This window comes from Canis lupus, chromosome 18, assembly GCF_011100685.1.
Source record: "Canis lupus familiaris isolate Mischka breed German Shepherd chromosome 18, alternate assembly UU_Cfam_GSD_1.0, whole genome shotgun sequence".
NCBI lineage: Eukaryota > Metazoa > Chordata > Mammalia > Carnivora > Canidae > Canis > Canis lupus.
In genome coordinates, this window is record NC_049239.1 from 42,646,471 (window position 1) to 42,674,463 (window position 27,993).

Below are 27,993 nucleotides of genomic sequence, written 5' to 3' on the forward strand. Positions count from 1 at the left end.
CTCATTGGTTTTCTGCTTGCCTACCTTCCAGCCCCCGCACACCGTAGCTGGCCTAGTGGCTTCACTGAGGGCTTGCTCTGGGCCCCATGCTGAACAGCTCTCATGCATAATTTGATCTGGTTGTCTCAGTGGCCCCCAGCAGGTCAGTCCCATTTCATAGATGTGTGTAAGCAGCTGGGCCAGGATTGCTCTTAGGACATAGCTGGGATTTAAACCCAGGACAGTAAAGCACGTCTGCTTTCTACTGTGCTTTCAGTGGCAGCTTTGCTGGGCCCCGGGATGCCTTTTGGGGGAAGAGCCCCTCAAAACTCCTGTCAGCTCTACCTGCCCTCTAGCAAAAGACCCTCCACACCTCTTTTCTTGTCCTCTCCCCCAAGTGGGCGTGGATATGCCCATGGTGAGCTCCTGACCGAGCCAGCCCATCTGGAGGGCTTGGCTCCATTGCTAGCTTCCTAACCCTGGAGTCCCATCGCCTCCAGGCCACCTTACAGAGTGTGCTAGTGTTTGCGGTGGGGATCCCCTTGGCGATCCATGGACTTCTACCCCCTGCCCCAGGCATTCCCAGCACAGCCTCTGATGGCTTCCAGTTTGTCTCCCTGGGGACAGACTCGGCCAGGGACAGACTGGCTGCCATTGCTTCTGCATTCTCTGTTCCCTCTCCTGACCAGTCAGGGCATTCACCTCTTGGTACCACAGTGAACCCACAGCCCCCCACCCCCCCCATGCCCCACAAGCTTCCTCATTTATAAATGGGGCCCCACTGCCTCCCTGGGCAGGCCAAGTACTGTGATTGCACGTGCACTTTCCTCCCTGCACGGGCTTAACAGGTAGGGTGCTTAACAGTGCCCCGAGGGAGCGGGGGTGGGTGACCAGCCGTGTCCCTGCCTTGGCTCCCTTTTTGCCGACAAGCTGCTGGGTCAGAGCCAGGCAGTCCCAGCTGTGAATGCAGCTGATGGCTTCTGAGCGCCCCGGGCTGACGCCAGGATGGCACAGATAAGGCAGTTCTCAGCCAGGGGGCTACTGAAAGCTGTCTGGTTGGCTTGGAGAGCACAGGGAACTCAACTTCTCCCTTTCTTGGGCTACCAGTGTGGGGAAGCAGCACCCCCCGGTGCCTGATGCTGCCTTTACGCTCTGAGGAAGCCAGGATATGTGGAGTAAGGCTCCCATCAGCTTTTTAATTTCATTGAAGCACTGCTGGAGATGACTTTGTGAATGGCCCTCCCTTCCTTCGTTTACTCTGGGGACAGGCTGGGGAAAAGCCCCTAGCTCTTAAGTCTGTGAAGTAAGGACAGCCACCTTGGGGGTGACGGCTGTGATGGCATAGTGCCAGCCTTGTAGTAGTGGACCACTAAGCTAGCGACAAGCCTGGTCGGGCACGAAAGGCTATGCCCTGTTCTAAGAAGCACTGCAAGGCTAAGCGTTCAGAGAAAGAGCTGGAGGGCGGTGGGGGTGACAAGATGGGCAGGGTGGCTAGCTGAGTGGAGGGTGGGGGGGTGCCTCGCAGCCAGCAGCCTGGCTGGAGCAAGGGGCGCCCAGGAAAGCCCTGCCTGACCCTGCACTCGTGTGCACGAGAGAGGCAGCCCGTTTGTATATAACATTTATTTGTATCTCATCTATAGAATAGGTATTTACAGATAGAAACGGAACCACAGCAAAACTGCTGTAAACCCATTCAGACCCTCTTGATGGCTGCTTCTCAGAACGTCCACGGTTGAGCAGCAGGGCTGAGCCTGGCTGTGGCGTGGGCCAGCTGAGTACCTGGGCGTCAGCCAAGGGAAATAGCTGGGGATTATGGCTTCAGCATTCTCCCAGAGCACATTCCTGAGTGCTGACAAGGCAGGGCCCTCACCACCCCCAACTTACCCTCAGCGCAGCGGGACAGGAAAAGGGGCCTTGGCAGGGAGGGGCAGCCCCGGCCCACTCTTCCTGCCCCCAGGGTACCTCTCCTGGACCTGGGGTCCTGGCCCGAGCATCCCTGACCTGGACCAGGAGGTCTCTCTGGCTCAAGGCTGCTCACTGCCCTGCAGGCTGCTGTTTGGCAGCTGGAGGTGGCAAAAGCTGCGGGTGCTGCCAGGGTGCATTCACCAGGGGAGCAGGCGCTGGCCCAGGGCCGGCCGCCACGAGGAAAAGGTCTTGGAAGGCCTCTCCCAGCTCCACCCCTGGCAGGGTAGGGCTGTCAGTGCTGAGCGGGGCCAGGGGCTACGCGAGCACCCGCCTCTCCTTTCTTTGGCCTTAGAACTGGCAAAGGTTGGGCCAGGTAATGGACACAGCAGAGAAGGCTCCCTGGCCTGAGTCCTAGGCTGCCCGGGGCTCCATGCCTGAGGAGAGGCCAGGGACACCCCCCCCTGGGCCTCAGGGGGAGACAGCTCGGGCTCCCTGGGGCCCTGGGCTCCTCAGGCTGTTCTCCCTCCCACTATGGTCTGGATCGGGAGAGGCCTCCACTTGGGATGCTTCTGTTCCTCTGTTCACGGAAGAAATGCAGGATCACAGGGTGGCAAGGCGAGAAAACCACAGTGTGGCTGGGGGCAGACGTGGGCATCGGGCCCTGGGCCCAGCACATGATCACAGTGTCGGTCTCACACACAGCTCTGGTCACACGTACACCTGTATGTGCACACACACACACGGACACACACATGCCATCCTCTCATCTGGTCAGAGGTGTGCTCTCAGGCACTCGCCCTCTGCCTCACAGTCACAGAGTGAATCTGAGTCTCTTATTGCTGTGGGGGGGCCTCGGGGACGGTCACTCCACGAAGAGCGAGAACAGCACCATCACCACAATGCCTGTGCAGAGCAGCAGCACCTGCTGCAGGGAGCGCCTGTGGGGAGAGGGGCCGGGTTCAGGGGGTGCTGAGGATGGGGCAGTGCCCAAAACCCTGCCCTCTTGAGCGCCCCAGGCCCCCCCACTGTGAGTGACGGTGAGGGTCACTCACCATGGGTCATCTTCCTCCAAGAGGTCAGGCAGCACGTTCACCAGGGCGATATAGAGAAAGCCGCCAGAGGTGAAGGGCAGGATCCAGGCCACAGTCTCTTCTGCAGCAGCAGGAGGAGAATTCCCGACTGGGTGGCAGCCCGGGGGAGCCCAGGGGAGCCATGTGCATCGCACCCACTCCCCCAGGGTAGGCTTCGGGCAGATCCTGGCCTGGATACTGGGGTGGGCCCACCTGTGCCCTCTGGCTGGGGCCCCTCCTCCACTGGCGGCCACCTGCCGCCACCACCCACCACGCCCGTACCTACTCCCTTGGGGGACTGCGTACAGATGGCGAAGCAGGCGCCCAGCAGGCCCCCCAGTGCTGTTGAGAGCTGCAACTTGGCTGCGCTCCATCGGTCAAAGCCGGCCCGGAGCAGGATGGCAAAGTCGCCCACCTGAGGGGAGGTCCAGATGATCACTCTGGGCCCCAAAGGGTCAGGTATGGACCTGCACACCGAGCCCCCTGCACCAGTCCTGCTGCTGGGCCCCCTAGCCCTCATCCCCTAGGCTGGGACCCCACTCCCCCCAGGAGGCTGGAGCATGGCTGAGATGGTGGCTGCAGCCTGGTGGGCTGAGCAGCTCCAGGCCTCCAGAGCCTAGCCCCGAGGGCCACCACTGCTGGGCTTCCCACCCCACACCCCTCCCGAAGCCCCACACCCACGCTGCCAACATGGAAAACCCCTGGCACACACCTCATGGGGGATCTCATGCAGAAGGATGGCCATGGTGGTCAGGAGCCCGATCTGCAGGGAAGGGAGTGTGTGGGGTTCTGGGCCAAGGGCCAGTCACCCACTTGTCCACTCATTCTACAAATATTTATTCGGCTAGGTGCTCTGACTGGACACCATCAGGCTACTGTGAATACAGCAGACAAGGAACCTGCCTTCACAGCTAACAGTCTGGAGTGGGGAGGCAAGGACTGAATGAACACGCAAAGAGCCACATGACTACACAGTGCCAGGTGCTGCGGGGGGAAAAGGTGGGCCAGGTGGCAAGAGCACGAGTGACAGGGGTCTAATTTAGACGAGGGGTCAGCAGAGGCCTCTTTGAGGAAGTGCATGTCAGCTGAGGCCTAAAGAATAAGGAGCCAGGATTGCAAAGAGTGGGAGGAAGAACATTCCAGGCAGGCAGAGCAGTGTGAGATGGAGGCCATGAGGAGGAAAAGAGCTCAGCCAGTTCAAGAGGAGGCAGATCCCTAATGTCAGAGGCCAGAGGGAAGAAGTCAGTGAGTAGCATCTAGAAGCAGCCAGGGCCCAAGCCTAGCAGTCTGGCAGAGGTACGTAATCCCAGCAAGGAATGTTCGCAGTTACAACAGCCCAGTGGCTCAGAGCAAAGGAGGCCCCATTGTAGGAGCCCTCAGGGCTATGGTGAGGGCGTTGGTGATGGAGGGAGTAGGAAGTACACAGGCTGGAGGTGTATTTGGGAGGCAGAGCCAACTGGTCAACACAGGCACCATCACTCCCACCAGAAATGCTTGGGTCCCACCTGTCCCTGCCCCCCCCACTCACCTTCTTGCTCACAAGGAAGCTGGCAGCGACAGCCAGCCCATGAGTGAAGTTATCTATGGTGTTGGCCAGCAGGTTGAGATAGCCACTGACCTGCGTGAGGGGAGAGGAAGCCAGACTGACCCAGGGGGCAGGGCTCAGTCGGGCCTGCCACTTGGGAGGGAGCCGCTGTGGCAGGAGGGGGCCCTGAGGGGGCCACTCACTTTGATGGTCCGGACCACGGCACTCACGCCGGGCTCTGCAGCCGGCTGGGCCAGAGAGTGGCCTCCACTGAGTGCGGCGGCAGCAGCGGGATCTTTGCTGGGGGCCTAGGGCCAGGAGAAGGAGGGAGAGGGGACATTAGATGTTCCCCCATTCGGCCAGGGTAGACAGGAGGGGAGCGAGAGATGAGAAACAGACAGGGAACAGGCCTTTTGTCTAGCTAGACTTCTCTGCTGCTCGATCAGCTAGGTGCCCCCAGAATCAGCTGGCCCTCCACCTTCCCCACTGCTGTCACTAACAGCCTATGAGGACAAGCCACAGCAGGGGCCAATGTCGACACTCCCCAGATCTTCCCAGTTGCCCAGCCTCCCAGAGCCCCTCTTTCACGGCTCAACTCCGAAGCTGGGCCTCAAGGCCCTGGCCACCACCAAACAGAGGCTGACCCATCCAGGCCCCGGGGTGTGGGGCTCACCTGGCTGGCCCCCTCCTTCTCCTTGCTGTCCAGGAACATCTTCTCCAAGGCCAGAAAGGTCAGGAAGCCAGCAATGACCCACAGTCCCAGCTGTTGTTGCTGCTGCAGGCTCTGCCCCTCACCACCTGCAGGGGGCAGCACTGACAGGCCAGGCCAAGCCAGGGCCACAGAAGGGGGCCATTTGAAATGGGACCTAGTCAGGGGCAGTGATAGGGGAAACAGGACTGGCTGGGGGGACTTCCACAGGGGGCCAGGTTGCTGGGGCCAGGACAAGTTCTCTGCCAGATGCCCAGAAGCCCTCTCCCAGTCATTCTGGCGGTGCAAGGTTGGCCTGGGCACTGGCTCCCTCTGCCCTCCTGCCCCCTGACTGTGGCCTCACTCACCAGGGCTGGCACTGCATGTGTAGGCCCACGCCTCGGGCAGCAGGTGGAGAAACACGTTGCCCAAAAGTCCCCCCAGGGCAAAGCTGAGCAGCTGCTTCAGGCGGCGGGCCCCAGCTATAAAATGGAGACACAGGGTTTGGGGGCTGACCCATCAGAGCCCCTGGCCAGCCTCTGCCCCGCCCAGCTTACTGCGTGCTGTGTTTTTCCAACCAGCCTGCAAGCCTCCAGAAGGTTGGACTCGGCCTGCTGCCCTTCCCGGACCACTCCCACCCCTCAGGCCCAGCACAAGCTGGGTGCTCAGCAGGAAATATGTCACGCCCGCTGGATGACTGTGGGACCACCACTGCTTCATGCTTAGGAGACAGGGCTTGGGAGCCCGACAGGCTCCCCAAACTACCAGCTGGTGACCCTGGGAAGGTTACTTCTGGGACTCAGTTTCCCCATCTGTAAACTGGGGGTGATTGTATCTGACAGGGACCTTGTGCAAATTAAATGACAATACACATGGCAGGTGCTCTCTAAGTGGGAGTCTCTTCTTACCCACTGACACTCAGAAAAGCGGCAGAGATTTGGGGACTTTGGCAAACTTGCAGCATCCAGAGTTGGAAGTGCCCGCTAGAGGCTATGTCCAAGCTCTCGGTTTAATAGAGAAACAGGCCCAGAGGGCAGAGGCTGCTTGGGGGTCGGTGGGATCCCAGGGAAGCTATAGCTTCCAGGCTGTGTAACCTCAACCTGGTCAAACAAGTCCTCTGGCCCTTGGCTTCCCCATTTCTGAAATGGAGCTAAAAATCCAAGTCCCCCCTACGCTGACCTCACAGGGACACCATCAGAGGGACTTTGGCAATGCACAGGCCATGACAGCAGGGCCCCCGAGGCTCTATTCACAGCTGTGGCATCAGCCCTCAGCCCGGCATGAGGCACAGATGTGGTCATAACCATCTGCTGAACGAACAGTTCCCGAGCCTAACAGGCGGCAGAAGCCCCTGGAGTATGCATTTCCAAGAGGTTCCTAGAGCCGGGGTCCAGGCCTACTTTGTTGTACTCTCCCATAGGGAAGCAGGCACCTGCATTTTTTGCAGCTACCCATCTAGTCTTCTTCTATTTCCATCACGACATGTCATGTGTGCACGGATGGTGCTCCCAGGTCCCTGCCCCTGGGGCTGGCTTGCCCCCAGCCTCTCATGTGTTCCCGGGGAAGGCTGACCCAGGGGCCCTTGCTGGGAGGGCTCTTTTGCATTATCAGCAGAGACTGAAGGGACAGAAGCAGCACTCTGCTCGCCAATACATGGCGGTGGCCAGCACGGGGCCTGTGAACACGCTGCCCTCTCCCCCCGCACCAGGCAGCCTTCTAAGTGCTCTAGTGGTGTGAGCTCCTTTCCTCTTCCTGGTAGTATCTGTGAGGTAGACACTAGTATTATCCCCGTTTTTAAGGTTGGGAGCCTAAGGGTAAGTAACTTGCCCGATGCCACTCAGGCTGGTGAGTGGTGGAGCCAGGTGTGGAACCCAAGCAGCCTGGTGCCCAAGTTTCCAACCGCAATCTGTATTGTTTGTTGGTGAATGTTTGCTGACTTTTATTCTTTTGGAATCAACAAACGCACAAACGAACTAACAAATGAGCGTGGGGCACCCTGGTCTCACAGAACCAAGATGAGAAGTTACGTGCTCTGCCCCTGCCTTCCACCCCAGACATGCTGTCTCCTGGGGCGTGGGACCCCACTCTCCCAGGAAGAGCAGCAACATGTTTTCCAATGCCACTGGCCACTCTGGGCGTCAGAGGAGGGTCACCTACCTTCTGAGCGCAGCATAGTCCCCATCTCCAGGGGAATCACCAGCAGTGGGAAGACCCCGCTGAGCCCCACCATGAGTGAGCCCAGGAGGGAGCAGATCCAGGTGTCCAGCCTCTCCCCACTCAGCAGGGCCCCCCAGGATTCGCTTTCCTTGGTGTCCAGGCGACAGGCAGCTGCAGGCCCCCTGTTCCGGAGGGCCTGCTGGGAACCCCCAGCCCCTCCCAGGAGCTCCAGGGCAAGAGCAGCGAAGAAGAGGAGCCTCTGGCCCGCCATGCCACAGCCAGGGCAGGGACATCCAGGCATGCCACGTGCTGGAAAACACAAAGGCCTCTTACGTGAGCTGCACCCTTGGCTGCGCACCTGCTTCGCAAACGTGGCATCTTGATCCTCCCCCCGCAGACAAGCGGCCACGGCACCCACTCCCCTGCTTGCCTTGCCCAGGGCCTCCGAATGGTGCAGAGCAAAGGGGCTCTACTCTTCCACACCCCACTCCCAAGGACCACACATTTTTTCCTCCTGAGCCTGCTCCAGACTGTGTCAGCATGTCTGCCTGGGGCTAAACTTTCCCTAATGACGGGGTGAGGCGCTGGCTGGGTTCCCTTCAGCCACCGGGAGGCCCAGCCCAGCCGGGTGTCTCTAGCTGCCAGGGGAGGCTCTGCCACTGGGACGTGCTCCAGGGAGGCTGACATCCCAGGGGACTGAGGCTGCCACTGTCTAGCCTGATGGGCATCCCTGGACGGTGCAGGTGGGGGAAGCAAGCGGCGGGGCTCGGGCCGAGCCGTCGGAGCGTCTTCAGAGGCGGTGAGCCCCGGCCCCCGGCGCAGAGACAGAGCCCTCGGTGGGGAGCTGCCTCGCACACGGGCTTTGGAGACCTGCCCTGAACTGTGCTCTGCACCTACAGCTTCGAGTGCCAGCAGGTCCCGAAGCCTCTCTCCCGCCTGTTTCCTCGTCTGCAGGATGAGGCAACTGCCTCCCTCACGGGCTGGGAAGATGAGAGGAGCTCCCCAGGGCAGGCGCCAGTGCCCGCGGCGAGGATGCGCGAAGAGCCCTCCTTATATTGCAGGAGGCCCGGGCCGGCGGGAGCAGGAAGGTTCCCAGCCACTGGATCACAGGACGTGGATGTGAGTCAACTAACCGAGAAGTTCAATCTGGAAACTCGGGCATGCGGTGGAAATGTGGTCTGCCCTGCCTCCTGTGACTGTGACCTTGAGCGGCGACGCCCCTGCCTCAGTTTCCTCATGCCCTGGCGGGGGTGGGAAGTCTCGACGGGAGACCCTGACCAAGCCCGGGGCGCCCCAGGGCGGGACCTGGAGGCCGAGGGGGCACGCGGCGTTGCGGGGGGCCGCGGAGCGAGACGAGCGGGAAAGGAGGAAAGCAAGGGGCGCCAGGGACAGCGGAGGCGGGGGGGCGAGCGAGGAGCGCTGGGCAGCGACGCGCGGGGCGACAGGACGGGGCTGAAGACCCCGAGCGGCGGGCGGTCACTCACCGAGCGGCGGCGGCGGCGACGGCGCTCCGGGCGGCCCCGGCCATCCAGCAGCGGCGCCGCGCCCCGCCCCGGGTCTGCCCCGCCCGCCGGGGCCTCCGGCCCCCAGCCCGGAGCCGCCCCCGCCGCGCGGCCACGTCACACGGGACCTGTCCGGAACCCGACGCGCCGCGCGCCGCGGGGTCGGGGGGGAGCGGCGGTCGCGGGGCGCTTCCGTCTCGCGGCCGTGGGGGACCCGGGAGGCCGGCGCACTTCCGCCCGGACGGACACTGGAGGGGGGCGGCGGGGAGGGCCGGGCGGAAGTGGGAGCCCCAGGGGCCCGGCGCTCAGCCCCGCTGCGCAGGGCGGGGGCGGGGGCGGCGGCCCCGCAGGGACCGCGAGCGGCGGGGTGGCTGGGCTTGCGGGTCCGGCCGCCGCTTCCTTTCCCGGGGCCGCAGTCCCGCCCGCGGCCGCGCGGGGGCGCGCTCGGCTGCCAGGCGGCCCGCGCTGCCGGGAGCCGGGCCCGGCCGGGTGGGTTCCTGGCTCGGCTGCTCCTGCTCTGAGTCAAACGGGCCTGGCTCCTCCATGAACCAGGGAAAGGGGAAGTGCCTGCCGCAGGGAGGGGCCTAGCCCCGGGAACCTCAGAAGAGGGAATTTTATTCTTACTCATCGAATTATTTTTATGCTTTGGTTTTTCACTGGGAACCTCAGGCCTTTGTCTCCAGGGCTTGTAACCCTTTGGGGTCCAATGCATGTTGGCCTGACACCGCTGCCCGGAACCCCCAACCTGGGGGAGCTCTCCTCCCTGTGCTTCCCTCCCCAGGAAGAAGCCAGAAGCCAGGCCTGACCCCAGACTAGGCCAGCAAACAGTAGCCTTATTATAGCTACAGTGAACAGCTACAGCTGAACCCTGCCACGCGCCATTCAGGCCATTTGCACGGTCTCCCCGAGTCCTTTTATCCCACTGAGGTGCGTGCTGTTAGCCCGGCCGCACAACGGCACAGATGGCAGAGCCAGGTTTGAACCTGGGTGTCCTTGAACCCAGAGCATGTTACGTGATAGCACTTAATCACTTCTAGGAGGTAGGAGTCTGGCTCGGAGGTGCCATTGGGAATCAGGCGAGGGTACAATATTCCCGATAGGGCATGTGGGGACTGGGGCAGAGACTGCCACGGGAGGGGGGCGTCCAAGCCTGTGACCCTGGTAGCTCCCTTCAACTGTCCTGTGTTGCTCTCGCCTCCTGGGGGCTCTGAGGGCACGCTAGGCTCTCACATACTGCACCTGATGCCCTGTTGCACTTCAGACTCCGCTGTCTGCCTTCATAGATCCCCAGCTCCTTCAGGTGGGATCAGCTTTCCTCTGAAAGCCTCTTGTCTGCCTCAGCACACCAGCCCCTAGGCCTGTCAGAACGCCCTCCGGAGCCTGGCCCTGAGTTCTGCAGTGGAAGCCCCTGGGTTGGTTTCTTTGCAAAGGGAGGAAACGCTCGGGAATGCTGCTCTGGGATCTCAGTGATGCAAACCGCCCCCTCCCCAAACCCTGTATGCAAATCACTCAATCCTAGGCAAAGCACTTCACAATATACAAATGATTTCACAATAACACAGTCAGCATTCCCGCCTCTGGGGGCTGAGGGCTGCTGGCCACCAGCAAGAAGGTAGGCAAGACCCAGCAGGAAATGCCACTTGCTGCCTTCTCCTTGTCCTTTCCTCTAACCTGGCCTGGAATGTCCACCTTCAGACTCCCTAATAGAGTAAAGGAACAGGCACATTGGGGGGAGGGGGGCTCTAGAAGAGGACCATGAGCAGGAGGAGCAGGTGGAAAGACATGGTAGGTGGACTGAAGTGTGGCTGTTAAAAACAGTGAATTAGATCTGCCAGGGGTTTCCAGGTATAGATGAGTGAGAAAAGAAAGATGCAGAAATGATTTATTTAATGTGATCTACTATTTTAAAATAATGACATAAGGGGGGTGCCTGGGTGGCTCAGTCAGTTGGGCAGCAGGCTCTTAATCTAAGCTCAGGTCTTATTTTTTTTTTTTAAGATTTTATTTATTTATTCATAAGAGACACACACACACACAGAGGGAGAGACATAGGCAGAGGGAGAAGCAGGCTCCATGCAGGGAGCCCAATGTGGGACTCGATCCTGGGTCTCCAGGATCACACCCTTGGTGGAGGGCGGTGCTAAACTGCTGAGCCACCCAGGCTGCCCATCAGCTCAGGTCTTAATCTCAGGGTTGTGAGTTCAATCCCTGTGTTGGGCTCCACACTGGGCATGGAGCCAACTAAAAGAAAAAAAAGACAAAAGAAACCCTGTATACGTGATTATAAGTATCAGTATATGAAGTCCATCTATAATTGTGAATAAATAATAAATATAGAAGATCATACAATGGGTGATAACATGGATTCCATGGTTGGAGGAGGAAAAAACATAAAAGGAAAAATTTTAAACAAATTAAAATGTATATGATCACATTTATGTAATTATGTAAAAATTCATATATATGCATTGTGTGTATAAAATCTCACATATATATACATACACACATATATATTTTTATACATCTATGCATGTGTGTGTGTGTGTGTAATGGCCTCCTAGCATTTTTGTTAAAACAGACAGATTATTGTACCAGATATCTTCCTGGAGTAAATTATTTGACTTCCTGGGGCACCTGGGAGGCTCAGGTCATGATCTCAGGGTGGTGAGATTGAGCCCTGTGTCGGGGGACTCCATGCTCAACTAAGAATCTGCTTGAGATTCTCTCCCCCTCCTTCTCCCTTCCCCTCTGCTCCCCCCTGCTGCTCACATGCACGCGCTCTCTCGAATAAACAAAGATCTTTTTAAAAAATTACTTGAAAAAAAATTACTTATCTCCTATGCCTCAGTTTCCTCACCTGTAAAATGGATTACTGTATCAGATTGTTGTGAGGAGTAAATGAATGAACATACGCAGAAGACTTAGAACTATGCCTGGCATGTGACAAGTTTTTTTTTTTTAAGATATTTATTTATTTATTTATTTATTTATTTATTTATTTATTTATGATAGTCATAGAGAGAGAGAGAGAGGAAGAGACACAGGAGGAGAGAGAAGCAGGCTCCATGTTGGGGGCCTGATGTGGGACTCGATCCTGGGATCGCGCCCTGGGCCAAAGGCAGGCGCCAAACCGCTGAGCCACCCAGGGATCCCCTGGCATGTGACAAGTTCTATTTAAGGGTTAGATATTATAATTATTATTTATATGTGTGGAGACATGGGTATAAAGAAAATGTTTACATGGCCGCCTGGGTGGCTCAGTTGGTTAAGCATTTGACTCTTGATTCCAGCTCAGGTCAGGTCATGATCTCAGGGTCAGGAGATGGAGCCCCCCCATGGGGCTCTGCACTGGTTATGGAGCCTGCTTAGCATGCTCTCTCTCCCTCTCCCTCTGCTTCTCCCAGTCCTCTAAATAAAAAGAAGAACAGAAGAAAAGAAAAAGAAAATGTTACAGCAATGAACAGATAAATTAGAGACGCAAGATGAGGACCATCCTCTCCTCTCCTTGCTGAACACAGATGAGTGTTTTCCAACACATTTATCAATTGGTTTGGAGGCCACAGGGACTTTCTGGGTTGAGGCACTGGGCAGATAAACTTTAGTAAGGGAGGATAAGCCTAGACGGTGCTTGGATCTAAGCTGCTGGGAGGCGGCTGGCTGGGGGTGGGGGCAGGGCTGCAGACCCATTTCTCTGACTTCACTGGATCTGACTTCAACACATTCTTCCCGACTCTGGTATCTTTAGTGGGGGCTTTTTTCAGCAACCAGGTCTCAGCCCTCTATTCCAGAAGGTAGGACTGGCCCTGGGCCTGTCTACGAGGTGGTGGCTGCGAGCCCTCAAGGCCTGGCATTGTCAAGTTCTGACAACCTTCCCCACCTATGGCAGCTCAGTGTTAGACGCTCCAGGCTGAGGGTTGATGCACACTTTTTCGGCTTCCAAAGTGTGGCCTTCTCCTCAGGGCTTCCCATGGGGTCCATAGGCTGGCAGCAACCTCTTGGAGAAAGGTATCTGAGGGAGCGCCTGCGTGGCTCAGCGGTTGGCTCAGGGCGTGGTCCTGCCGTCCCGGGATCCAGTCCCATGTCAGCCTCCCCCCGAGGAGCCTGCTTCTCCCTCTGCCTGTGTTTCTGCCTCTCTCCCTCTGTCTCTCATGAATAAATAAATAAAATCTTTAAAAAAGAAAAGGAAAGTATCTGAGGCTCAGGGCAGTGATCACCTAGCTGAAATGAGGCTGCTCTTAAAACCGACTCAGGCTCCCTCTCTCCAAACCACACCTGCTGCTGGGGAACCCCTGACCTTAACCCTCTCTCCATTCTTCCTAGAGTAGCCTTGTTCCCTAGTGAGTTTCTGGGGTGCTTTCTCCCCCGAATACTGAGCCCTGGCCAGATGATGCCCCAGCAACCCCAAAGCACCACCCCCTTCCCCTAGCAACCCTTCCTGGGAAGCCTATGTGCAGCCAAGGCTCACTACTTTCTGTCTGGTCTCTCTGCCTTTAGAACGCCCTTTAGAACCCCCACTCCCGCCTCCTGGCGGGCCTGGCCTGTTCTTCCCCTTCGGCCATCTGTTGATTGAAATCCAACACGTTTGCAAGGCTGCCCCTCCCTGAAGCCTTCTGGATCTGTCCAGGCTGAAAGGCCCTCCGTGTCGTGTGCCTTTGGGATTGTTAAGCCCTGTCCTGCCTATGGCCCCCCTCCAATCCCTTGTGGGCTTCTGGAAAGAAAGACAAGCTCTTGCCTATACCCTGAATAAAAATCTGTCCATGAATTTAATGTCTTTCTTTCCCCTTCAGGAGTGCAAATGCAGATACTTCTGTAGTAGGCAGGCCATCTGGAGCTTTGCCAGGGAGTGGGGGATGGGGGGCTTTTTTTTTTAAATTTATTTATGATAGTCACAGAGAGAGAGAGAGGCAGAGACACAGGCAGAGGGAGAAGCAGGCTCCATGCACCGGGAGCCCGACGTGGGACTCGATCCCGGGTCTCCAGGATTGTGCCCTGGGCCAAAGGCAGGCGCCAAACCGCTGCGCCACCCAGGGATCCCATGGGGAGGGGGGGGCTCTTTTACTTAATTTATGTTTGATGTATTTGCTTACTTGTCACCCTTCCCCCATCCCATCTCCTGTCTCCTTGGGGGAACCTGAATTTTGTGATGATTAGTTTTCCTTTTCTTTCTTTCTTTCTTTCTTTCTTTCTTTCTTTCTTTCTTTCTTTCTTTCTTTCTTTCTTTCTTTCTTCTTTCTTTCTTTCTTCTTTCTTTCTTTCTTCTTTCTTTTTTTTCTTTCTTTTTCTTTTCTTTTTCTTTTCTTTTTCTTTTCTTTTCTTCTTTCATTTATTGATTTATCCTTGAGAGACCTAGAGACAGGCAGAGACACAGGCAGAGAGGGAAGCAGGTCCATGCAGGGAGCCTGATGTGGGATTCGATCCCGGGACTCCAGGATCATGCCCTGGGCCAAAGGCAGACGCTCAACTGCTGAGCCACCTATAGGCATCCCAGTTTTTTCTTTTAATGAAGAGTTTTCTCATATACTTGTATGCCTGGACAATATTGTCTGATTTGGCGCTTTTTATTTTTGAAGATTTTATTTTTTTGAAGATTTTTATTTTTTTATTCATGAGAGACACAGAGAGAGAGATGCAAAGACACAGGCAGAGGGAGAAGCAGGCTCCACACAGGGAACCCGACGTGGGACTCGATCCCAGGTTTCCAGGATCATGCCCTGGGCAGAAGGCAGGCTCTAAACCGCTGAGCCACCCAGGGATCCCCTGAAGATTTTATTTTTAAGTAATCACTACATCCAACGTGGAGTTTGAACTTACAACCCCAAGATCAAGCATGCTCTACCAACTGAGCCAGCCAGGCACCCCTTGGCACTTTTTTATTTATTTTTTTTATTTTTTTTTAATTTTTATTTATTTATGATAGTCACAGAGAGAGATAGTCACAAGATCAAGCATGCTCTACCAACTGAGCCAGCCAGGCACCCCTTGGCACTTTTTTATTTATTTTATTTATTTAATTATTTAATTTTTATTTATTTATGATAGTCACAGAGAGAAGAGAGAGAGGCAGAGACACAGGCAGAGGGAGAAGCAGGCTCCATGCACCGGGAGCCCGATGTGGGATTTGATCCCGGGTCTCCGGGATCGCACCCTGGGCCAAAGGCAGGCGCCAAACCGCTGCGCCACCCAGGGATCCTGTGGCACTTTTTTAAATTGAGGAAAATAAAAAGTTGTCATAAGGTTTTCTTTTACATTATTCAGTGATTTTTACAATTGTTTTCATATAGGCCCCGCATAATTGCTATAAGTTTCAAGTATCTTACATTTTTGCAGATATTTTTTTTAATTTTTATTTATTTATGATAGTCACACAGAGAGAAAGAGAGAGAGGCAGAGACACAGGCAGAGGGAGAAGCAGGCTCCATGCACCGGGAGCCCGACGTGGGATTCGATCCCGGGGTCTCCAGGATCGCGCCCTGGGCCAAAGGCAGGCGCCAAACCGCTGCGCCACCCAGGGATCCCCTTTGCAGATATTTTGAACAGGATATTTCCCACTACATTCTGGACGATTTATTGATAGCCCACAGGAAGGCAAATTATTTTTATGTATTCCTTTGATACCTGGTAAACCAACTACTTTTTTTTTTTTTTTTTTTTACCAGTTCTCATAATTTCTCAGACTTACTCTTAAGTCTTTTGTCATCTCCTAATAACAAAAGTATTAAAAGGAAGGAACCAACATTGCTATTTGTAGAGATATGGTTTGGCTTGATTTGGAGCTTCAGAGGAAGGATATTTGTTTTCTGGGACTGGCTTTTTCACTGAACATTATGGTACTAAGATTCACTCCTGTTATTATGTGAAATTGGCTCATTTGCTTGCTTAAGCCCTGAACCGTGTGCCGCTGTGTGGATAAATCCGCTGGAACTGATTTACCCACTCTCTTGCTGGTGGACTCGTGGGTTACTCGGAGACTTTTGCTATGAAGGACAGAGCAGCTTTGAAAGTTCTTGCCCGGGGTCTCCTGGAGGACGCGCCAGGCCTCTCCTGATTTTAGGCCCGTAGGGGTGGGGTGGGGTGGGTCGGCCGGGCCTCCGCTTTACAAGATAAGGCCAGATTGTTTTCTCCGGTGGTTACAGGGTTGCGGACTAGCGAGGCTCTGGAGATCGCGCGGCTCCACCTCTTCCACCACACTTGGTGCCGCGCTGCTAACTTTCGGCTCCGAGGAGTGTAAAACAGCATCCCACCCCGACGGCGAGGCAGTCCCCCGGCTCGGTGCGCTTGAGCATCTCTCAGATGTTCAGGGCACCCATGCGCTTCCTCTTCTTAAAAATGCCCGTTCACGTCTTTTCCCCATTTTTTTCTGCCGGATTCGTTGCCCCCCCCCCCCCCCCGTCCCCTTATGCGCTCGCAAGAGTTCTTTAGGTACTTTTGATGCTTAACTTTTGCCGGTTGCACGTGGCGGGCGTCTCCTCCGTTTTGTGGCTGGCTTTTCACTTTCTCCAAGGTGCCTCCACTTCTCTCTTCCCTCTCACATCTGTGCCAGGGGCGCCCATGGGCGTCGCTCGTGCGCGCGGGGCGGGGGGGGGGCTCGGGTCCCTCGGCCCCGGGTGCAGACCGCCCCGCCGCCCCTCCTGCGCCCGGGGCTCCCGGGGCCCCCCGCTCCTCCGCTCCTCTCCCCTCGCCGCCTCCCTCCCAGCTCCGGCAGGGGCGGCCCGCTTCGGGGAGCCCCGCGAGGCCCGGGGCGGCGGCCCGGAGGCGGGAGGCGGCCTCGGCGCGGGAGCCCCCGCCCCCCCGAGTCATCGATCACTTCCGGCGCCTCACCTGGGGGCCCGGCCCCTCTCCGCTCGGCCGGCCGCGCGGCGCTCCCCGGGGGCGGGGCGGGGCTCCGCAGGCGGGGGCCGGGGGCCGGGGGCCGGGGGGCTGGGCGGGGGCGGAAGCTGCGCGAGCAGATAAGCGCCGAGGTCGGCGCTGCGGTGAGACAGTGCGGGACGCCGCCCCCCGCCCCCGGCCCCGGCCCCGGCCCCGGCCCCGCAGCCCCGGTTCCCCGCGCCCCCCAGCCCGGGCTCGGCATCCTGGGCGGGGACCCCGGGGCGCGGGGGCGGCGGGCCGTGGGGCGGGGGGCTCGGCCCGCGCCTTCAGCTCCCAGCCTCATTTATCTCAGCTGGAAAGTGGGGGCAGGAGGAGATCCACTTACTCCGCGGGGCTTGGAGACGGACCGGGCGCCAGCTGCCGAAAGCCCCCTGCGGCCGAGGCCTCCGTCAAGGAGGAGTACCCCGGGGCCTTCTCCCCGCCCCCGCTGCCCCCCCCCCCCCCCGCTGGGCCCGCCCGCCGCTGGGCGTCCGCCTCCTGCCTCCACGGGGAAGCGGGTCTCGCCTCAGGTCCCAGGACCAGGGAGCGCGCTGCAAGTGGAGCCGAGGATGGACGGCGACCCCTGCCCCCAGCCTGGGGCCGGAGCTAGGTTTCCTAGAGCCTGAGGCTTATACAATTTGAGGTCCTCGGTCCAAGTCCCTGCTCCGCTGGTCGGGTATACTTGGACCCCCCCCCCCCAAAAAAAAGCAAAATTTGAGGTCCTCTTTAAGAAAAAGACTCCAAAATCACAATACAGGTTTGCTGAGGCCTCTCCCCGGGCCTTGGAAGGTGCCACAACAAGAGAGAAGCTCGAGTGGGGCCTCCCCCTTTCCTTGCCTCCCCCTTTCCTTGCCTCAGGTGCCCTGCAAGGACTTAATGCACCTCCCTGGGAGAGACTCAGACACCAGCATGGTTACAGGGTGCGGTGGCCCCAAACAAAATGGCTGGGGACCCGCCTGGAGGAGTCCCCGCTGCAGCTGGTCCCAACCCCTTGCGTGCCCAGGAAGCCATCCGCAAGCCCAACCCAAGAGCAAGGGCAGTCAGGCATTTGGGGACTGCACCACAGCTGGGCAGGGCCATCCAGTCATGGTTGAATTTGTCAGTCAGGGCCCCTGGCCCGGTGAGTTGGCAGTGGCTGAGAACAACTGTTCCGAGGAGAGAAGGAAGAGGGACCTCTCTGCGGCTGTGCAAATGTGTCTGACTTGCAGTTACACAGGACTAGGGCTGTGTGACCTCGGGAAGACTCGTTCACCTCAGATTCCTCATCTGTAAAATGGGAATAATAATAATCGTACCAAGCTGCCAGAGCTGTTACGAGGCTGCATGAGACCATGCATGAAGAGGGGCTGAGCCGTTGGCTTTTAGAAACAAATTTTCCTTCTGTGAAATCTTCAGGCCAAGAGGCATTTTTCTTTCCATTTTAGGGATAAGTCCCTTGCTCAGGGGTGGTCTCTGTTGTAGAGCTGACATTAAAACCCTTCAATGTCTGGCACCAGTGCCTTGCTGCTACCAGGGAACATTGCTCCCCTGGGACTTTCTCCCCAGAGAGTTAAGGGCCCCTGCTATAGGTGTGCATGCCCCAGACAGGGAACCAAGCGGAGCGTTCGATTCAGGAGATTGCTCACCTTTCTGACTTTTACGATGTCTCTGCTCTCGGGGGCACCCGAGGCTGGAACCTTTCCAACTCTGACATCCTACAACCTGGATCAGGAGATTCAAGAGACTTGTGATGGAAACAGAGCAGGGGGCGCTGAGAATAGGCCATGACCATGGGCGTGGGCAGCAGTGACACCCCAAAAGGCTCAGTCTTTTTCCAAACAAAGACGTACTGCTTTGCCTCATGGTCTGTGCAGGATTTCCACCCGGTTAGCAGACAGATGAGAACAGATGAGTTCTCATCTCAGAGCTGCTCTTTTTTCTGGCCAGCTGACCTTCCTCCCCTCTGAGCCTCGGTTTTTCCACATTTCAAATGCGGGGAAAAGTACCCGCAGTTACATGTGTAAGGCGCCTAGGGGATGCCGCTGGTTGTTCAGACCGTTGCGGCTATCTGCAGATGGAAGTGGGGTGTTGCATGAGAGCAGGGGGTGTGTAAACAGCAGTGGGGAGTCCTGGCAGGGCGAGAGTTTGGGGCTCCAAGGTCTCGTCCCACGGAGGGAGTGCCTTGCAGTAGGGCTGGGAACCCCAGCTCTCACACTCTCCCAGATCAGGACAGGTCAGAGCTAGGCCAGGGGCCCTGTGGGTGCAGAGAAGAGGCAGGAGCAGAGGTTCTCACCCCACCTCAGGCAGGTGAAAAGGAAAGGAGGGAGGAAGTAGGTGCCTCTGGGAGGAGATGGGAGCAGTGGCCGCTGTGTGAGACAGGCCCCACCATCACCCTGAGGTCATTCCATGACCCTCTTTGTCTTTCTTTGCAGATTTGCAAGGTAGGCATTTTCCAAGTAGGGAACCTGAGTGGGAGGTGAGATCACCTGGCCAGGGGCAGGCGCTGCAGGCTGTCGGAGCTGTCTGGCCCTGCAGCCCAGACTCCCAACAGTCACAGCCACTTTCTTATCTTATCTGCCTGAAAAGGTTGTGAGTGAAGCAGCGTGATCTCAGAGGCTCAGAGGGATCCCAGACCCTGCCACACTCCCCTCAACCTGAGCTACAGGCTGGCAGCTGTCTGGGAGACATCATCTGGAGACCAAGGCTGGGGAGAATGTGCTTCCAGGGAGAGCAGAGACCCCTGGTGAAAGGGAGTGAGCACACCGTCTCAGGAGGGCTTCAGGTGGAGGCATCCTGAGTGTCGTCTACAAGGCACCCCAGTGGCAGAGGGGCTGGAGGAGGCTCTGCTGGGTATCTGGGGGCTTGGCTCATAGCGTCCTGGAAACTAGCTAAAATGTTTCCGAAATTCCTTATTTTATCTTACAAATTCATACAGATTTGCATCCTTTTTAATATGTGAGCTCTCCCCCTGCCTTTTAAAAAAAGTGTCCCGGGGGTGGGAGGAAAAAAAGAAAACGTTTCCCTTCTCCGTTTCTATGGTGAGTGGACACTTCAGGAAGACATGATGGGGTGCAAACAGTGGCCCCCAGGCCCTGGGCCCCTGGGTCTGGTTGGAGAGGGTGCAGGAGCTGCGTTCAGGCCAGGGCCCTGCCTGCCCTCACCGTCTCGGGCTCTCCCCACCTCTGCTATGTCCTCCTGCCTCTTGGCTGGGTCCTCTGTCTCCTCTCACAGATGTTTGTCCAGCAGAGCCTGGCTGTCCCTCAGGAATTCCCAGAATGCCTCCCCCTCCCTTCATCTCCGTCATCCCTTTGTCCTGTCCAGACGGGCATTGCCGTCTTCAGCCCCACTCTGCTTCACAGCCTGACCGTTCACTCTAAACCAGCACACACCCCGGGGATTTCTGTGTACGTGAGGAGGAAACTGAGGCCCCAGCCCTAGCGGTACCTAACTTAGGGTGCTCAGCGAGAAGGGTTGTTGGGTGCCCAGGAGGCTCTGGGCAGGTGGGGTCCCTAGGCCTGAGGAGCCAGTGCCAGATCTGGGCCCTGGCCAGGGAGGCAGGAGGGAGGAGGGAAGGCCGTGGGGAGCCGGGGGCTGCTGCCTGGCAGGTCCCTGTGCCCAGGGTAGGGAAGTTTCTTATTTCTCCTGCTCTGACTTCCCCCTTTGATTTATTATAGCCATGAAATGCTCTGCTCTCTTCTCTTTTCCTTGCTGTCCCCGGGGCCGGAGGAGCACAGGCCTCCCCAGGCACGGGGCCTCAGCACTGCTGCACTCCCATCTCCTTCCAAGGGTTGAGGCCGGGTGGCCAGAAATGGGAGGTGAGTCGGGGCAGATGGGGTGGGATGAGGAAGGGCCCAGGTCTCCTAAGGGCCAGTCTGGGCAGGACCCCAGAGGCCAGCAGAGTCTGGGTTGGGAAGGGCTGGGGCTGGGCAGAGGGTGTGGCAGGTGTGGACTTGACAGCAGATGGCTCGCTGGGGTCGTGGGGGTGGCGGGATCTAGGCCAACTGCCTCAGCGAGGCTTGGGGATCAGGCCCTGTGAGGTCTGAAGGTCAGGCAAGGGGTTCCCCAGCACCAACGACCCGGTCAGAGAAATGGCTTCCCTCTGACCCCTGACCCCATATTCTGATTTATGGATGGCCAAAGCAGGCCCAGCCTAGGCTGGCCTGGGGTTGGGCTGAGAATCCAGAGTAAGGCATGAGGCCTGAACCCTAGGAGACTCCGGGCTCCTCAGGCCACCACTGGACATTCACCCTGTGGCCTGGTCCAGGCAAGTGAGGGCTGGAGTCTGTCTGTCCGGTTCTTCGGGCAGGCCTGGTGGCCAGAGCGTTTCTGCCCGCCACTGTGTGGTGCCTGTGGTAATGGGGCTGTTGGCGTTTTGCAATGGCCCGGGGGTGGGGAGGCTGCGCACACACGCTTCCTGTGGTGACTGGGCGCTTCCTGTTTTCTCAGGCGCCGGACTTGCTACTGCCGATGTGGAAACAGGGGCAGCTGTGGCCCGGGCGGCTCTGGGCTGGGCACCCCGACCCTGCCCAGAGGGGCCTAAGAAGGCCTGCCATCTGAGGCCCCACACCTGGGCGGTGGGTGGCCTGAGGTGCCCGCCACACCAGGTCCCCATCCTTCCCATCCCCAGAAGCTCTCACCGAGTGGAAGGGGCCAGGTGGGGCCATCATGCAAGGCCAGCCTGGGGCCTGGGAGGTCAGAGGTCCGGGGCTCAGGCTCTAGGCCAGGAGTCCAGGCGTGTAGTTTTTGGTCTGAACTCTATCCTTTGCTCACTGAGGGGCTTTGGCCATCCCTGACCTACTCCAGGCTTTGGCTTCCTCTTTTGTGTAGTGATTGTGGCATCCATGATCTAAAATCTCTCACCCGTTTCTGCTCCAATTCTGACATCACCCTCGGATTTTATATTCCAAGAGCCTCTGCTTTGGGGGATAGACAAGCACTGAGGCTGGGTCCCTCAGAGCAGGGCTTAGCACAGGCCCTGACATCGAGGGCACTTGGAGAGACAAGGGAGGAGAGGGCCTGCCACGCAGGGGGCCACACTGGAACAAAGGTCAGAGGTAGGAAGGCCAGGACCAGGTCTGGGAGACCAGGTGTTGATGGGACAGAGTGGAAGGTGACAAAGTTGATCCAGGATGATTCAAAGTGGGAGGAAGATTTTAGGAATGTCTTTATTCCTGCAAAACTTGCGAAGGAGACTGACCGCCCCCCGCCCCCCGCCCTCCTATTCTTAGAAGAAAGATGAGTGGTCTTTTGGAGGGAGAGTGGGGGCAGGGCCAGGGCTTCCTGTCCAAACAGGAGCTGGGTACCATGTGGTGCGACAATGGGAGGCCCAGGAGGGACCCACATCATTCCTCCTGTGTCAGGTACCACCACTGGGGCCAGGCCACAGGAGCTGGCATCGCCTTCTTCCCGAATGCATCTTGTTTTTTTTTAAGCACGGCTATTGCGAGAAGGGGAGGGGAGATGACTTTGCTTCTTGTTGAGTTTGCTGACGGTGCCTGACCTCTGGAAGAAGAGTTTCTTTGCAGGAAGGCCAAGGCATGAGCCCCCTGGGAACCGACCAGTCCACTGAGTTCAGATACCCTCTTGGTCTAGGAGGTCTTGAGATGCCCACCTTGCGAGTAGAACCCCTAAATCTCAAGGCTTTGATAATGCAGAAAGCACAAGGACTGGTTCCAGCCACAAAGGCCTTGAGACCCCAAGAGCCCGAGGCCCGGACTGAGGGCCCTACTGGCCTGTCCCCTGCCTACTGGGCCAGCCCAAGTGCTGAGTTGGCGGCTCAGCAGCTGCTTCTGCCCACGGAGGCCCAGTTATAAATAAGCCCAATGTGGCCAAGTCATCAAGTTCTGTCCCAGCTGCATTACCTCAGTGACCACAGGTCCGGGCTGCCCAGGGCTGGGCCCACCGAACCTGCCCACCTGGGTGGAAAGCCAGGCCAGCCTCGAGGCCTCCTAGGGTCCTCACATCCAGAGTCTGAGCATCTGCGGCTACTCAGACCTGGGCCGCCCTGGACACAGGCCACAGAAGGGGCAGGGCCCATCCCGCCTGCACGGAGCCAGCAGCTATTTACAAACCGAAACCAGGAGAAACGAAGTGGCTGCGGCGAAGTGGCTCCAGGCCCCCAGCCCCCACTCCCACTCCATCCCCAGCAGCCCCATCCCCCTCTCCCCATGGCTTCCTCTTTCCTTCCCCAACACCGCTCCCCACCTCCCACTGCCCAGCCCGCTGGTCTGGACAACCTGCCAACCCCTCACGGTCACCCCCAAGCGCACAGGCCCTGGCCAGCGGGTCCCCTTCTCCTCTTCACCCCCGGGACCCCAACAGCCTGGACTGGCTGGAGCGGCCCCTCCCACACGGGCCCAGCCCACTTGGGCCTGCCCGAGGCCCATTCCCACACTTCTCGGTTCCCCTTCGTGCTTGGAAAAGCTCCAGCGCCAATGGCCGCCACCGCGATGCCCATCCCTCCTGAGGAAGGCTTCCTCGGGCACCCTGAACCTCCCCCCGAGCCCAGGGGTACTCTGGGCTCCTGGGGACTCCAGACAGCGTGTTTCTGGACCGGAGGACCCCGCCACTCCTCTCCTCCAGCCGAGTTTCCACTCACTCTCTGGGCTGGTGTGGGGCACAGAGCTGACTGGGACAGGCTGACACCAGGCCTGAGGCCACAGCACACCCTGCTTGGGACCTGGCAGGCCGGAAGGTCCTGCTCCGAGGACAGTCAACCGGTAACAGGATCAACACTCCTTACTAGGAACAGATGAACCTGTCATGTTGGTGTGGAGGTTTACAGTTGACACCATCAGTTCTTTCTGTCCCCAGAACAAGCCTATGCCACCACCTCCGTCACTAAGTGGAAGCCAAAGCTCAGAGGCGAAGCCATGCGTACAAGGCCACGCAGCTCCAAAGTGTCTGGATTGAGATTCGAGACCTGTCCCCTTCTCTCCCTGACTGCCTCTTGTGACCCCATCTCCCTGGTCACGCTACGGAAGTCTCCTAGCACTGTGACAAGGGCAAGAGCAGGGCTGGCCTGGTGCTTGAGAGGGAAGCAGGCTTTGGACGGCACAGTTGTCAGGGCCTAGTGCCCCTGCCCGGCTCTGAGGGAAGAATGCCTGCCCGGTTTCTTCTCTCCTGCCAAGTCCCAGCTGAGGCAAAAGCCCAAGCCCGAACCCTACTCAGCCAGAGCCAGCTGGCTGCTTGAGTTTCTCCCAACCTCTCTGAGCCTTCAGGGTCATTTTCATTTCAGAGCCACCAAGCCCCTTCTTGGTGCCAGCTCTGTGCTGGGTGCAAGCTGTCTCTGAAGCTAGGATTTGGCCCCTGGCCATAGTCCTGTGGAGAAGACAGTTGAGTTCTAGGATTCTGAGAGCTCCCAGAAGGAAATGGAGACCTTGGGACAGGGAAAGGGAGGGATGGTGCTTCCTAGGGTGGGAAGGGGTATCACTGGGGATGGGACCCGAAGGACAGGGACAAGTTCCCCAGAAAAAGCATGGGGACAGACTCTCATGCTGAGTCACACCCCTATGCTTTGGTGCCAGTGGTTCCCACGGCCTGAGTGCCCTTCCTTCCTCTGGGCCCGGAAAACTCCTACCCATCCCTCAGGGCCCGTGGGCACAGCATAGAATGACCAGGCCTGGCCTGGTCTGGCGGCCCCTCACCTCCCTTCTCCCACCCAGGGCCTAAGCGGAGCCTGCGGCCAGGCGTCTTTGGTCACGACACCCTCGCCAGCCCCACCCGGGCGGGTGTCTGCTCCCGGTCTCCAGCCCCCGCCGTCCCCTGCTCCGAAAAGCACCATTTCCCTTTTCTGGGTGACCACACGCCATGCACAGGGAATTTCCAATGCAGCCTGCGGAGCCTCTGATTCACTCAGGCCCCTCATGCAGTTAACTCCTTCCAGGCACCCTGCCCTCTGCTCCGTAGCCCAGGCTGCCCCCACCCCCACCTGAGTGAAACCCCCGGGTGGCCTCACCTTGGCCTTGGGGCTCACAGCTTGGAAGTCAAAGTTGCCCCCCGCCACTCCTCCACCAGGGCCCTCCCATCATGGGCACTGACACCCCTTCCCCAGGACTCGGCACACACACTGGGCAGCTCCGGGCTGAGAGCACAGGCTTTGGGTCTGGTCCTGAGTCCGGCCCCCTCTACTCCATGACCTGGAGGATGCCTGTGCTGAGCCCCATTCCTCCCTGTGAAATGGAGACCGTCCCTGTCCTCTAGCCTTGCTCTAGAGGTCCAATGTGCTTGGGCCACGATGGTGGCTGTGTGATTACTACCTTTCCTTCTTCTTTCACAGGGTCCCTGCTCCCGACCTGGGCCCCCTTTCGGTCTGGCTTTCTCTTCCTGGGAGCTGGTTGCCCACACAGGGAGGGTGAGAGAGAAGTGCTGTGGGACAGAGGAGGGAGGGGCGCAGCTATCTTGGGGTTCGCCTCCAACAGCTCCCCTGCTCCCCGCATTTCTGTTTTCCCAAAGAGGAGAAAGGGAGGGGAGCTCTGCTGGGATGATGAGCCTTCAGGGCCAGGGCTGAGCCTTCGTCCCTCTGGAGGGACACCGGGCATGCACTTTGCACAGGAACATCATACCTCCTATCTCACTGAATTCTCACAACCCTGTGAGGTGCTGGCTATGATTGCCCCCATTTTACAGATGGGGACACTGAGGCTCTGAGAAGTGACTTGCCCTCAGCCACACAGAGGATGAAGAACAGGGACAGGATTCATATCAAGGTCTCCAGAGCCACCCTCCTAACCTCCACAGGGCTCAGTAAAGGTGTGTGGAGGCCAGTGAGGGAAATGGGCACTAAATGAACCCCTTCTGTATGTCAGGTAAAGACTTACACAGATTATCTCTTTCTGTCCTTTGAACAATTCTGGGAGGTGGGTCCTGTTGGTCCCTCTATAGGACTGAGTTGTTTGAGCTTCCTTGAGGGGAAGGAACTTGAGGCCTTGAGGAACAGAGGCCACCCAGCCAGCGGTGGGGAAGGATCCAGGGGTACCTAGATAGAAGTCGGTGACAGGGGCTCCATAGAGGACTGGGCCTATGCCTGCAGGGGAAGCCATCCTGTCCTCAGTGAGCGAGTAGGGCAGAGGTGGTGGGGGGGTGCTGCCCGTGGTGAGCAGAAGGAAGTCGCTGTGGGTGGCGGTGGGTTTGAGGTGCCGGAGTCTGAGTGATGTGGCCAGGAGGTAAGCTCCCAGTCTGCAGGCCTGGTCAGCAGGAGACAGGGGTGAGGAGGGGTGGCCGAGATTCAGGCTTTAGAAGAAGTCGGGCTACTCTGGAGAGCTGTGCCTCTTGGCTTCTGGGGCTGGGGCGCTGAGGATGGTGGAGGCGGGAGGGCTGGTACAGAGTAAGAGGAGAGATGGGGTTGGGGGGAGCTGGGGAGAGATGGAGGTAAACAAGAGGGGTGTGTCTAGGGGGGCACCCCGGAGGAGGAGAGGCCTGTGAGAGCTGAGGCTTTGGGTGTGGAGGGATGGGCCTGTGAGCAAGGCCTGGGAGATTGAGAAAGAGGTTCTGGGAATGTTGGGTAGTCTCTTTTGGCTAGAGGTGGGGCTGGGGCTGGTCCATGTGGGTTGGGGAGGGGGGCAAGATGGGCTGACCCTGGGATCCTGGGTGTCAGGGGCTCTAGCAGAGGTCTCGGAGCTTTAGACTGCAGCCTGTGGACAAGCAAGAACTAAGGAAGATTTTTAGGTCGGGAAATACCCATGGGAGAAACTTGAAGGGACAGTGGCCCCAGAGCCACAGTCGATACCTCCCATCTGCTCCCCAGCTGTGTGTCACCAGCTGTGTGTCCTTGCATGTGCCCCCCAGCCACCCGAGCCTCATTTCACTCATCCATGTCCATAAGATGGGCCTGGTAATAAATACCCGAGGGTGGAGTTAATGCAGGTAGACAGTAGGCGCTCAGGTGAGAACAAATGCTGGCTCTTTCCCCCTGGCCCCTGTCATGGCCCCACGAGGGCTTTCTGAGCACCTGCTGTGGGTCGGGGCCGGGGTCTCAGGCAGATGCCGGATTAAGCCTCTCTCGGGCCACAGATTGGCTGAGCCAGTGTGTGCGGGTCATGGGCCACTTCTGAGCCTCAGTGTCCTCATCTGTACCACGGGGATGACAATGGCACCAACTTCAGATGTGAACAAGAATGTACCCCGCCTGCAGTGTCACCTCTGTTTCACTCAGAGTCAAAGCGAAATTTCACACACGAGCTCTGGCCCTAGGGCCCTACCTGCCCCAGCCCACAGCCTCTCTCCTCTGACCTCACACCAGCCCCCTGCTGTTCCTGGTTCACATTTTGTGCAGGCTGGGGTCCCGCCTGGAGCTTGTCTGCTAGCTTGCTCCTCACTTGCTTCCAGAATTGGTTCAGATGTCCCCTTCCCCTCAAGGCCTGCCCTGCCCACTGCTCCTTACCCAGCGGGCCACTCTTCTCCTATAGCACTTGTCCCCCTTCTAACCTGCAGGGAAGGGTTCTCCCTGCTCGTCCCTGTCTCCCCTGCTCGCTCAAGAACAAGCCTCACGAGGGTAGGAGTCTCGGCCTCTGTGGGGTGCCTGGCCCACAGAGGCCTTGGGTACGTATTTGTTGGAGGTCCTCATGCACTGAAGAGCCAGCCCAGTGCTCTGACCAGAGCTGGGGAGCTCTTAGGGGCCCCGGCAGCGCAGGCTGGGGCCCAAGGAGCCTCCCCCAGTGTCTCAACCATGAGAGGAAGTTGCAAGACGGCCATTTCTATACACAGGCTCAGCTCCTTTGGGCTAACTTTCCCAGGTGTCGGGCTGAGGCCTGAGCTTTCCCACATACTCTGTCACTCCCTGTAGGGACCAGTGGCTGGGAAAGTAGGGAGGGGTGCCTTTCCCTTATTTTAGAGTTCTTTTGAGCTGAGGTGAAGGGCTCTGCGAGTTCAGAGGTCATGTCCCCCTCTGTAGAGACTCAGCTTCTAGGACGCAGCACCCACGTTTCCTGTTGCCGGCTTACACTGAGATTGCAATAGCACCCAGCCTACCCCCCTCAGCAGCCCAGTCCTGTGAGGGCAAAGGGCTGCCCGGCCTCCCTGTCACTCCACAGGCTGCCCACTTGTCCAATGGAGTGGGAGAAAGCACTGTCATGCGCTGCTGGTAGGAGGAGGGTAAGTGGTACCACTTTGATTGAGGGCAATATGACTATGTCTCCACGTCAAGATTTAAAATGCAGTACAACTAAACGAATATAATAGTCTGTGTCAATTATAACTCGGTGAAAAGTATATATTTCTTTTGACATCAAAAGAAGGGAGTCAAGAATCTCTGTCCACCTATGTTATGAAATCTAAATAAATCTTGTGGTCTTTTTCCCAATGACTTAAGATATGAGAGCTACGTCATTTTCATAGACATTTTAG

At 57.9% G+C, this 27,993-nt stretch overlaps 2 protein-coding genes across 14 annotated transcripts; one reads left to right on the forward strand and one right to left on the reverse strand.

Moving 5' to 3' along the window:
- Window positions 1-1,583: 1,583 nt before the first annotated feature.
- Window positions 1,584-10,316, reverse strand: SLC39A13 (solute carrier family 39 member 13). 8 transcript variants are annotated; one of them, XM_038563305.1, is made up of 10 exons: window positions 10,066-10,316; window positions 7,325-7,633; window positions 5,536-5,649; window positions 5,153-5,345; window positions 4,683-4,787; window positions 4,483-4,572; window positions 3,667-3,717; window positions 3,237-3,369; window positions 2,937-3,036; window positions 1,584-2,822 (listed from the first exon to the last, which is right to left on the reverse strand). In XM_038563305.1, the coding sequence occupies exons 2-10, from the start codon at window positions 7,615-7,617 to the stop codon at window positions 2,747-2,749; spliced, it is 1,155 nt and encodes a 384-aa protein (XP_038419233.1). In that variant the 5' UTR covers window positions 7,618-7,633; window positions 10,066-10,316; the 3' UTR covers window positions 1,584-2,746. The 8 variants fall into 8 exon arrangements, with proteins under 8 accessions (XP_038419233.1, XP_038419235.1, XP_038419238.1 ...); XM_038563307.1 differs by having other exon boundaries at window positions 5,153-5,292; window positions 10,066-10,315; XM_038563310.1 differs by lacking the exon at window positions 10,066-10,316 and adding an exon at window positions 8,809-8,863 and having other exon boundaries at window positions 5,153-5,277.
- LOC102157137 (formin-like protein 20) lies at window positions 10,068-27,957 on the forward strand. Of its 6 annotated transcripts, XR_005373447.1 has the most exons (5): window positions 10,068-10,611; window positions 19,237-19,432; window positions 20,325-20,465; window positions 21,097-25,003; window positions 25,279-27,957. XR_005373447.1 is itself a non-coding variant. In XM_038563313.1 (4 exons), exon 4 carries the CDS (start codon window positions 22,473-22,475, stop codon window positions 23,403-23,405), a length of 933 nt encoding a protein of 310 aa, XP_038419241.1. In that variant the 5' UTR covers window positions 10,068-10,611; window positions 19,237-19,432; window positions 20,325-20,465; window positions 21,097-22,472; the 3' UTR covers window positions 23,406-27,957. The 6 variants fall into 6 exon arrangements, 5 of the variants coding, with proteins under 5 accessions (XP_038419241.1, XP_038419242.1, XP_038419243.1 ...); XM_038563313.1 differs by having other exon boundaries at window positions 21,097-27,957; XM_038563315.1 differs by having other exon boundaries at window positions 10,388-10,438; window positions 21,097-27,957.
- The last annotated feature ends 36 nt before the right edge of the window (window positions 27,958-27,993 follow it).

Coding starts and splice junctions, on each gene's coding strand:
- SLC39A13 (XM_038563304.1), bottom strand. CDS start 8,852: ATGGCCGGGGCCGCCCGGAGCGCCGTCGCCGCCGCCGCCGCTCG. Junction 5,346..5,535: donor CACATGCAGTGCCAGCCCTG/GTGAGTGAGGCC, acceptor GCCCCTGACTAG/GTCCCATTTCAAATGGCCCC. Junction 2,823..2,936: donor TTGGAGGAAGATGACCCATG/GTGAGTGACCCT, acceptor CTCTCCCCACAG/GCGCTCCCTGCAGCAGGTGC.
- LOC102157137 (XM_038563313.1), top strand. CDS start 22,473: ATGTGGCCAAGTCATCAAGTTCTGTCCCAGCTGCATTACCTCAGTGAC.